Source organism: Boleophthalmus pectinirostris, unplaced genomic scaffold, assembly GCF_026225935.1.
Source record: "Boleophthalmus pectinirostris isolate CB_2022bp ecotype Guang Dong unplaced genomic scaffold, ASM2622593v1 HiC_scaffold_23, whole genome shotgun sequence".
Lineage (NCBI taxonomy): Eukaryota > Metazoa > Chordata > Actinopteri > Gobiiformes > Gobiidae > Boleophthalmus > Boleophthalmus pectinirostris.
The window spans coordinates 17,550,980-17,562,702 of record NW_026571207.1 but is presented as its reverse complement, the minus strand read 5'-3'; the positions used below and the strand labels follow the sequence as shown (position 1 = coordinate 17,562,702).

Genomic DNA, 11,723 nt, shown 5'->3' with positions numbered 1-11,723 from the left:
GATGCATAGACAGCCGGGCTGATCATGTAGCTTTTGAATACAGATTTATCAAGACTCATTTGAGCAGCGATTTTTGGAGGAGACAAATCGCCTGTATGCTGCAGAAGGCCAGAGGTTAATGCAAGAGCGAGAGGTGGGTTGTATACGTAGATTGTAGGTTATTTTAACTAGATGCACTAGGATGAGATTATTGGACAATTTCTGCATGTTCAGGTGCCCAAATAACTGCTGACTACCTGAATACTTAATGGCCATGTTTACAGTCAATGGCTGTTATAATAGCCATTCTTTTTATTTATTTTTTTCTAAAAAAATTAACTGAGCACAACAACCGGGTCTCATACTGGGATTGGCATTGATGGAATAATGTGACCTCATTCTTGGGGAACACTGCTGAATATGCACCAATTATCCAATTTCTCATTTAGTATCTTAGATAACCCTATGTAGTGACTTATTTAGGGACAAAGCTGTGCATTTGTGAAAATGTCCTTATTATTCATTGTAAGAGATGCTTAACGTTCATATCTTATAGGTGCCAGAATACCTCCACCATGTGAACAAACGCTTAGAGGAGGAAGCAGACAGAGTGATTACATACTTGGATCAGAGCACACAGTATGTGAAATATTATATTTTATATTATATATTTATATTATATTTATATTTTAGTGTATGGGGTTGTAATTGAGTTTTTTATTATTAGATTAGATTATTATTATTTTTTTTATTTCTATTTCAGAAAACCGCTTATTGCCACTGTGGAAAAGCAGCTACTTGGTGAACACCTCACGGCTACACTGCAAAAAGGTACTCTGCTCTGGACAAAAAAAAAAAAAAAAAAAACATGTTGCTTTAGTATGTTAACATGTCACATATTTCTACTACTTTTTCCCATATATCATTCTTTAAATAGCATCAGCAGAGATATTTTAGAGATGCATCTAGCTTTTCCACTTCTGATATTGATATTGATACTTTTGGCTTGCAAGTATTTTCTTTAACCTAATACATTTCTTTCCATAAAACACAAATAACATTAGATAACTGATCCAATTGTGTAATGTAACTGTTGTTTATGCTTCAACTAACTGCAGAGCAATTAAAGTTCAAACATTATTATGGGATATTCTGGGCCAGTAAATAGTCAACATCAATTTATAAGTTCAAACAGGATATCGGCTGAAGCAATATCCTTGAGCCAGTACCCAATCCAGTCATTTTTTCTGGATCAGAGCTAATACCTAATACCACTGTTCATGTGGTGCTTTCCCTCCACTGTTGATGAAATCCTTAGGGCTGACTCACCTACTTGATGAGAACAGAATCCAGGATCTGTCTCTTCTCTACCAACTCTTCAGTCGAGTGCGAGGCGGTGTACAGGTCCTCCTCCAGCACTGGATAGAATATATAAAGGTACTTTAACCTAATACATTTCTTTTAGTCAAAGGCTTGTGTTTACATATTCCCCTTTTTTGATATTCTCTCCTGTCTGCAAAGGCTTTTGGTAGCACAATTGTAATCAATCCTGAAAAAGACAAGACAATGGTGCAAGAGCTACTGGACTTTAAGGACAAAGTGGACCACATCATTGATGTCTGCTTCATGAAGAATGAGAAGTTTGTCAATGCCATGAAAGAAGCCTTTGAAACATTTATCAACAAACGACCAAACAAGCCAGCTGAACTTATAGGTTTGTAGCAAGAAGTATTATATAAGATTCTTATCTTATATTAAGAATTTTATGTTAACACTTAAATTAATTACTATTAATGTTTTCATTATTTAACATATTCTGCAGCAAAACATGTAGATTCAAAACTCAGAGCTGGAAACAAAGAGGCAACTGATGAGGAGCTTGAGAAGATGCTGGATAAGATTATGATAATCTTTAGATTCATTTATGGTATGTCAACTATTTTTTGTTACTTATTCTTGTAATGCATTACAACATTATTGATTTTTGACTGTAAAATGTATATTAGGAAAAGATGTTTTTGAAGCCTTTTATAAGAAGGATTTAGCAAAAAGGTTATTAGTTGGAAAAAGTGCCTCTGTGGATGCTGAGAAATCAATGTTGTCAAAGCTGAAACATGGTCAGTATACTGCTGCAACATGCTGATTGTAAACAAAAAATATTCTAATAGTTATTCATTTACTTTTATTTTAAGAATGTGGAGCAGCATTTACAAGCAAGCTGGAAGGAATGTTTAAAGATATGGAGCTCTCTAAAGACATCATGGTGCAATTCAAACAGGTATCAACTATAAAAAAAAAAATTTGACACACCAGGTCTATAAAGTATTATGTGACATCTTACTCCATGTAACTCATTTACAATCAGTAGACTACAGCAAAGCAAATATAAAGATTATGGGGCTGATGTCTTTTTTCCTTAGTACATGCAGTGCCAAAATATTCCTGGCAACATTGAACTTACAGTGAACATCCTCACTATGGGTTATTGGCCAACATATGTGCCAATGGAAGTACACCTCCCCCTGAGGTCTGTTGAGCTTTTAAGTGCTTTTGTTTTTTACCTTTTGCTCTAGATTTATCTTATTTACTGTTTCCTTCATCCAGATGGTGAAATTGCAGGAAATCTTTAAAACCTTTTACCTGGGCAAACACAGTGGCAGGAAGCTACAGTGGCAATCCACTCTTGGACATTGTGTTCTGAAAGCTGAATTCAAGGAGGTATTCAGTGCACACTACATTTTCACGCTGTTACATTTTCTAAAGTGAGTTTTTTTTTTGTTGTTGTTGTTTTTTCATCTTAAGGGAAAGAAGGAGCTGCAAGTGTCACTTTTCCAAACATTAGTACTTTTGATGTTTAATGAAGGAGAGGAATTCACTTTGGAAGAAATAAAATTGGCAACTGGAATAGGTGTGTGTAAATTAAAGTTGTTGTTTTTTTCAGAGATAAGATTTTCACATTTAAGCCAATTGTATATTTGTGTAAATCCAGAGGACAGTGAGTTGCGTCGGACTTTACAGTCACTAGCATGTGGAAAAGCCCGTGTCCTTACTAAAATCCCAAAGAGCAAAGATGTGGAGGATGGAGACAAGTTTTCCTGCAACGATGACTTCAGACACAAACTGTTCAGGATAAAAATAAACCAGATCCAGATGAAAGAAACTGTATGCAATTCATTAATTTAATGTCTACTGAAGACAGAAATGTGCAGCTGGTCTGAATGATGTGTCTTCCAGGTGGAGGAGCAGGCAAGTACAACAGAGAGAGTGTTCCAGGATCGACAGTATCAGATCGATGCAGCCATTGTGAGAATCATGAAAATGCGTAAGACTCTGAGCCATAATCTCTTAATGTCTGAAGTCTACAACCAGCTCAAGTTCCCAGTCAAGGTGATTTTATAATATTTTTATTATTAGGTCTAAACTAGGAAATGGTTGCTTTGCACTACTGTTACTACTGTAACATTTTAACTGTAACATTATGTGCATGTATCGTACATTTGCAGCTTTTTATGTGCCACCAATCAGGGTTGCTATGACAGTCATATTTTCTTATTTCAGCCTGCTGATTTGAAGAAGAGGATAGAGTCTCTTATTGACAGGGACTATATGGAACGTGACAAGGAAAACTCCAACCAATACAACTACGTGGCTTAGGATAAAACACTGAAAAGCGATAGATTCAACCCTTACCACCTAAAGCTGTTCTCAAACATCGGTCTCCAAATCTTTTTCCTCAGCTGGAAAATAAAGGTTATCACCTCAACAATGTGACCGACCAACTGAATGGATACAGCTTTTGCCAGGAGTTTAGTGGTCCTGCAGACTGCATGCCCACTGAAAAGTGAAAAGTGTCCACAATTCTCAGTGCCTCTGAGAGAATACTTTGAACAGACAAAGACACACAGATGTTTCATTTGCTCTTTTGGAGGGGAAAATATTTATTTTGTATCTTTAGATCTTATTAATTGTATGCTCTTGGGTCACTTTTTGTTTGGGTCACTCTGCATCAACAAAATACTGATACATCTAACAATGCTCTTATTGTCCCTCACTTCAAAATTAAACTTGTGCCTGTTTCCTCGAGTGGTGTGAAATGTACAGCAATTGAATGCATATTTGTTTAAGTTTGTTGGTTTGCATTGACTCAAAGATGTGAACTAAGTAACTTAAAACATGGCCTATAATTATGATGAATGCCCGAGCTATGTGCCAAAAGATGCACTTGTAGATTGGATTGCACTGCCTAATTGAGTTCACGAATTTACATTTAGTATTCTATACAGCTTTATGCAGTGCTAAACGTATGTTTATTTTTTGTTTGTTTTTTTAGTTTTTGTAAGCACAAGAACGGTGCCCCCCCCCCGTACCACTTGTGTCAAACAACGGAAACACTGAAAGTCACTCAGTGCGGAGTGCTGATTTCGTTTAATGTGGGCAGAAAAGTATAACTGGTCTTAAACGATGGATTACTCTATTCCAATGTTTCAGTCTGGTAGGTTTATTGCTTCAGATTAAAAGATCTGATTTAATTGTTTTGCTTATTGTGTTTACTGTTTACTGCCAAATAATATGAAAAGTATATACAAAATCAGAAATGGATATAAATGATAGACATTATAAACACACAATTGTAAACAATAGTTCAGTAGAAGGAAGGTTTGTTTCATGCTTTTCTGCGCAGGTGACCGTAGACAAGAAGCTGAACTATCACTTTGCCTTCTTTGATGATTTAGTCTGCAGGTCATGTGTAAATTATGATATCAGACGAAACCTTTTCATGTATTTTAACTTTAATCCCATGGGTGTTGTTGTTCACACCTCTTTGGTTTGACACATTGCCCCCTGTCATATGACTGCTGCTTATTTCCTGGTCCGACGCCGCTGTCCTGAAGCAGTTGTCAGCTCTTTCCACAGTAGATCACTTGAAATCGACGCCCAGCCATGTCCCCATATGCTGCATTTGTCTTATTCCTTCTTATCGGCCTCGGTACGTGTACATGTTTTGTTTTGCACTGTTGTTGTTTGGACGCGGGATGAATCATGTTGAATAGGTGCGACCCAATGCGAACTTTTGGGGAAGAGGCCGCGGCTCTGTCCGTTCAGATATTATGAGAATCACGCTTCCTTGTCTGTAGCTTATATCTTCCAGTAAAACCGTGTACTTATGTTGGTTAAGCAATATTTTGATTGTATTGTGTTGTACTTAAATAAGGTTCTCGAAAATCGTGAAACTGCTGATAGCCTTCCGGCTAATGCTTACCTGCGTAACACGGGATTATATCAGTTGCGACAACAGTAGTGGTCTAAACAAGCTCGTACTGGTGTTAAATGATAAAAGTATTGTCTTAGGTTGCAATATTCAATTAGATGTAGCGTTAACGCTGACTTGATTCCGTTTCAGTTTGTGTAACCAGTGGTGCTAGCCTTATAAATGCTAGTTAACCTCAAATACTTCAAAAGGCGTTTGTGTAGTTAAACGCTTGTGTTTTATGTGTAATATATCTATATATTGGCTATATATACCTACAGTTAATAAATGTATTTTTTTTATTTTTTTTTACATCATATTCATCTATAATGGGTTACACAACGTATAACATAAGACGAACAGACAGGGCTAAAGTAGCTAGCCGCTAGCTTACCTCACTTCGCAGTTTAGTTTACAGTAAGTCACTCACGTGACACACGGACGGAGGCCAAATATCAGAGCCACCTCTCTTGAACCATTCATATGCAGCTATTATGTGGTAATTCGGTTAATGCGCTTAAGTTTATTACATGCTGTTTTTGAGGTGTTTGGCCATTGATTATGCATAGGGATATACCAGAATTTTTATGAAGTTTAGTTTGGTTGTGTGGTAGATCTTTGAGTTTTGTCTAGGACCTGAAGCACGTGATTCTTCCCCTCTGTACAGTATTCAGATTTAACCACACTAAATTTGAAATTTTAAAATCTATGTATTTCAGGAGTATGTATCAATTATTTTGTCTTTTTGTGCAGCTGATCCCTCTTCCCTCAAGTATGATCCTGACATGGATGACGCCATTAGCACTTTGCTCACCACTACCGTAGCTCCAACAACGATTACCACGACCACGGCGTCAACAACCACGGCGTCAACAACCACGGCGTCAACAACCACGGCGTCAACAACCACGGCGTCAACAACCACCACAACAACCACGGCGTCAACAACCACGGCGTCAACAACTACGGCGTCAACAACTACCACAACCACCACTGAGGCGCCAAAAACCACGACTAGTTCTCCAAACACGACTTCTTCTGCCCCAAATACCACTTCTACTGCGCCTACTACCACCACCCCTGCACCAACTCTCCCTACTCCCACCTCCAATCTTTATCGAGTCAAAAATGACAATGTCACCTGTCTGATGGTCAAGTTTGGTCTTCGTTTTGGTTATCAAGGAGTTGTAAGTTAAAATAGTTTGAACACATTTCACTGCATTTTTACTTAATATGCAAGTATCTGTCTTGTATTTCTTTAGAAATATGAGGAGATGAATTTTGAGCTCACGAATCAAACTATTGTCAATGGGTCTTGTGGGGTGAACAGCAGTGAACTGTTGATACAAGCTGACACACTGACCCTCAAGTTTACCTTCAAAAATGTAAGTCTATACTTTGAATTTCATTTTTGTTGCATTGCTTTAATATTTATATTGTTACTAAAAAGTAATTCATGGTAATCATGAACTAGATTCAGTAGTTAAACAATGTCTACTACGTCTTTCCGTGAGTTTTCGGGCTTCCTACTTCTTACCACGTAATCAACTCACCCAATGTGTCCTCTTAATCAGTACGGTACCAAAACGTACCAAAATACATTTCTTTTTGACTACAGGTTTTATTTCTGGAGGATGCTGGAAGAGCAAACTATATAAAGTTACTTGGCAGTTTGGCCCCAATTAATTGAGAAAACCACCACTGTCTTATATTGAATTTATAAACATTATTATTCTCATTTGTTTTTCTAGGTCCGGGGTGGGCAATTATTTTTTTTCATATGGGAATCATAAAATAAGGGCCGGGCCACAATACTTAACTCTAGGGGTGTGCAAAAATATCGGAATATTGATATATCGTATCGTTTAATGTGATGATACAGTATCGATATCATGGGCTACTGTATCCATATTTCACCAAGAGTATTTTTAGGTGTGTTTTACTAAATTATTTTGTTACAGTGCTACAGTTTTGTTGCTTGTGGAGTGAAAGGAAGCTCATTTATGCAACACATTTGACATTTTTACTGTTTTGAGGATTAAAATGTTTGTGTTTCATATGAACTTTGCACAAGAAGTGATTTAACAAAGCCTTTTAGTATCACAGCCATGATTTAGCCTTTATTTTTTATTGAACCGTATCGAATCGATTTGAAATATATCATATCGAACCGAAAGTGCACTGTATCGAGATATGTATCGTATCGCGACCTATGTATCGTATCGGCAACTCCTTAATGATACCCAGCTCTACTTAATTCATTTCTGCATAATATTAATTGTACGCACATATCTTGATTTACGCATTGCGTCATTTTATAAATGAATAAAAAAAAAAACCAAAAACTCTAAAATAAAAGCAATGCATCTTTTGTCCATGCATGAGGTAAAATGATAAAATATGTTTATTTTGTAATTCCAAATTAGCTTAAACAGGCCGGTCAGAGTCAGCCAAAGGGCCGTATGTGACCCAGGAGCTGTACAATTCCCAGGTCTGTTCTAGGTAATGACTGGTACTTAATCAGTACCTTCATATGCATTAGTCAGGTAATGGTACCAAAATGTAATATTACACCTAAAAAATTAAAAGAGACCCAGCCCTACTAGTGACATCCTGAAAGGCATCGCTGAGCTGTGTAAGCTTATGAAAAGGAAAGATCAGGAAAAATCAAGCTGCTGCAAATGCATGTAAATTTTTTTTTCCTGTATTAGGACACAAAGAAGTTCAGCCTCCATGCGCTAAATGCCACTGGAAAGACGAGCTCTGGTAATTTTGACTTGTCATTTTTTTTAATGATTTCACTGATTTCATGTTTGTGACGTGACTGTTTTGGGTTTTGTTTTGAAGGTGTGCCATTCACAGAAGCCAACAGCAACTTGACCCTCTGGCAAGCAACTCTTGGCAACTCCTACATGTGCAACAAGGAGCAGAATTATACTATCACCAAACAGCTGACAATCTTCACCTTTGAACTCCAAGTGCAGCCATTTGGAGTCAGAAAGGATTCTTTTAGTACGGGTAGGTGGTCTTGAGTTTTTTTTTTAAGTCACCATTATGCAGTCCTAACTTGATAGGCTGTATTATGTTGTATTTGTCTATTTATACAGTTTGGTATAAATGCTAAGTGTCAAGTAGCGATTTAAGACCTCTGACCTCCCCAGACCATATGTTGCACCTTGTGACTCATTCTCCTTTTATCTGCAGCCCAGGAGTGTTCTTTGGATGACACCAGCATCTTAATCCCAATCGTTGTTGGCGCAGCCCTGGCTGGCTTGATTCTCATTGTAGTGATTGCATATGTGATTGGCCGAAGAAAAACTTATGTCGGATATCAGACTCTTTAATTCCAATTGTAATAGGTCAGTTTCAGGGTTTCCAAGCATGGTCCTTATGCTTTCAAAAGTTAATAATGCATTATCAATGAAACCAAACAAAAAAAAAAAGCTTTTGTTGGAAAATGTGTCAAATCAAAAACAAGAACAGCACATTGTTTGAATATGAATGGTCTTGGATTATTATAAATTAGCCCTATATTTGCTTCACAAGGACCAATCTTGTCTACCCAGTGTTAGTCCTCATTTCTGTCTTTTTTTTTTTTCCGTGAATAATAAGGCGTGTTTAAACTATCAAATTGGTATGCCCAGTATACTTCAACACTTCCAAGATCATACACTTTCTCACAATTAATCATTCCCCCTTGTTTTATGTTAAAAGCTTAAAACCTCTCAACAAGCAACATTCTCAAAAGCCCATTTCACTTCTGTGTTATTAGAAAATGTTAACTAGTGATGGCCTATTTCATATGGTAAGAGGGAAATGGTCTAATGTTTTCTCCTGCTGAGCAGGTGTAAACATGGCATTAGTACAGCTTTGTTGTATACATGGGAAATTTAGTAATTACCCTTGTGTTAAAAAGTGCATAAGGTGGAATTAAATAGAGGACACCAAGAAATTGAATTTACCTGACACTGTTGTGCCCCATCAAAATTATAAGTCAAATGTCGGTTAAAAAAGGTTTCTCACTCTTGCACAAGCTGATGCATTCAGGTCAGCTGTTTTATTTGCTATCTTAGTACTTTTGGCATTCTAGGTATTGAAAAAGGGATTGCTTATTGTGTGGATTATCACTTTTCATCTTATTTGAGAAGTAATTCTGTTGCACTAAGTCTGTTTATTGTAGTAAATATATGCCATTGTGTTTTTGTGAGGGAGGTCCACTTTATGCTCTAAATTCTGTAGCTTCACTTCAACGGGCTTTCAAAGACTAAGCCTAAATATTGGAATGTTCGATGAGAAAAATATACTATGGTTGAGAAATGAGAACAAAAATATCTTAATATTTCCTGAAATATAATATCTGGTAATTTGGCGAGCAATTTGTTGAAGAGTTCAGAAAAATCAGGGTGAAGTGCAGCCTCCAAAGAACAGTTTTTTCTTAAGATAGTAAGACAATGCACCACGACAGCTGCTGTGTACTGTCAGCCCTAGAGCTCGGAGTTTGGAGCTGGGCACACATGTATTTGTGAACAAATGGAATTGTATGCCTTTTTAATGTTGCGTAACATATTGAGTGGAGCCTGTTGTGTGTATAGTTACTCTCTGAAAAGAAGATTTTGCTGTATGCTGACTTTGCCTTAATTTCACTTGGTGGTTTTGCAGCACTAAGACTTGTAACCAGTAAACCAAGCCATCATACATTTAATTTGTTGTCTCTATTAGATCGTACATATTTCTGATATTGAAATGTGTTGAAACTGTCTTTTTTTTTTTTTTTTTTTTTTTTTTTTTTTTTTTGCTTTTTGCTTTTTGTTTGTTTGTTTGTTTTTGTTAATTTGGAAAAAAACAAAACATAATAACAATAATAAATGTAAAGGGAACTGTGCAGCAAGACCTTCTTGATGAATATCAGCACAGCTGATTTAATCTCCAATCTTAATACAATAAACTGGATTGAAAATGGTGAACTCATTGAAATGCATCATTTAAATTGTCTTGTTCAGTGTCCCGTAGATGTTCCTGTTTCTTTCTCCCTCTACAGGTCCAGTTATGGTCTGGTCATTTTCCTTCTACTTTAACAACAGGCTTCCATCTACTTTAGGCTACTACTTTTTCAGTATTTTCCTTATTTATTAACCTCCTGAGACACTCACTCTTGTGCTTTCTTTACCCTAGCTGAGGACTGCATGCCTGCTGGGGAGAGCTTCATAGTTCCCATAGCTGTTGGAGTTGCCCTGCTTGCTCTCATTCTTATCGTTCTGGTGGCCTATTTCATCGGAAGAAAGAGAAACATGGCCAGCGGTTATGAGTCTTTTTAATTTGACTTGCTGCCTTCAAATAATTCTGACCACTGTAGTGTTTGTGTACTGCGCTGTGCCATGTTGAAGTCTTACATTTCTTTGAGGATGTTTGAATTTGTAATTGCTGCTTTGACTAAATTTCCGGATGCTTCTTACCCCTGAATGCCACACTGCTTGTTTTTGTGTTGGTAACCCCTATCCCAATCTCTTGCGCTTTTTACTAATCTACTCTCTTTGTCTTTTGTCTGTCAGCTGAGGAATGCTTCCTGGACTCTGATTTGAGCTTTTTGGTCCCCATTGCAGTGGGCGTGGCCCTCAGCTTCCTAATCATCCTTGTGCTTATCTCTTATCTGATTGGCCGGAGGAAGAGCCGCACCGGTTACCAGTCCGTATAATCTCTCCTGTGTCCTCCCCCTCCCAAATTAAAAAAACTCCCCTGCTTCTTCCCCTTTCCATTTGATGAGTTGCTATCACCAAAAGTCAGTTTAACTATCCTGTCACCCCTCTTTTAAAATGTTTCCCCCTAAATTCCATATCTTAAAAGTAAATTACTGATCACGTTCAAAGATAATGACTGATTTGATTTAGACTGCATGTTTACAAGAACACAATTTTTAAGATCACCGGTTTCCCTATATGGGGGGGGGGTGTATTATAGTATGTGTATATGAATCTTGTATGAAATGAATGACAAACCTTTGAATGAGATAAATGTATGAGTGAGCGAGTGAATAAATCATTTTCATATCTTAAACTGTTGATCATGTAATGAAAACATCTAATGCTCAAATTGTAGTTGGAATAAAAGGGACATACTTAACCAGTCACTTTACTTGCAATGGGACCGGCTGTGTTCCATAAGGGAGATTTTTCCGCAAAATTGCACATTTTCTTTAAGTACTTTGATCAATATCAATGTCAGTTGGAGTTATTTATTTCACCATGAGAGTGATTGCACCTAACAGATTAAGCTAACTAATGTAATAGCCTATGACTGACCATCTTCTGCTTGTGCCTCTTGCATTGCTTGCTTGAAGATTGTCTCCACCTGGACAATGTGTAAAGATATGCTTGTTTAACCCAAATGAGAGACAGTTTCAATAAAATTTCATTCTTTTGTATGGCTGTCTTGGTTTTATAAATTAACTGTTGTAGTTAAACTTTGACCTATGGTTTTAATAAGTCACAAGGGAGCATGG

The 11,723-nt window shown here is 37.1% G+C and overlaps 2 protein-coding genes across 3 annotated transcripts; both read left to right on the top strand.

Moving 5' to 3' along the window:
- Nucleotides 1–37: 37 nt before the first annotated feature.
- LOC110158854 (cullin-4B) lies at nt 38–4,508 on the top strand (the record flags this gene model as incomplete). The annotated part of the gene is made up of 14 exons (XM_055159010.1): nt 38–133; nt 536–618; nt 743–810; nt 1,298–1,416; nt 1,501–1,693; nt 1,802–1,906; nt 1,986–2,096; nt 2,172–2,257; nt 2,400–2,510; nt 2,584–2,697; nt 2,782–2,887; nt 2,969–3,141; nt 3,214–3,366; nt 3,538–4,508. Coding segments are annotated over 14 exons (1,614 nt in total), but the record flags the coding sequence as incomplete, so codon positions are not given.
- A 298-nt stretch (nt 4,509–4,806) lies between these two features.
- Nucleotides 4,807–11,645, top strand: lamp2 (lysosomal-associated membrane protein 2). Of its 2 annotated transcripts, none has more exons than XM_020923407.2 (6): nt 4,807–4,966; nt 5,981–6,414; nt 6,490–6,612; nt 7,939–7,993; nt 8,075–8,245; nt 10,400–11,645. In XM_020923407.2, exons 1-6 carry the CDS (start codon nt 4,921–4,923, stop codon nt 10,540–10,542), a joined length of 972 nt encoding a protein of 323 aa, XP_020779066.2. In that variant the 5' UTR covers nt 4,807–4,920; the 3' UTR covers nt 10,543–11,645. The 2 variants fall into 2 exon arrangements, with proteins under 2 accessions (XP_020779066.2, XP_020779069.2); XM_020923410.2 differs by lacking the exon at nt 10,400–11,645 and adding an exon at nt 8,432–10,191.
- The last annotated feature ends 78 nt before the right edge of the window (nt 11,646–11,723 follow it).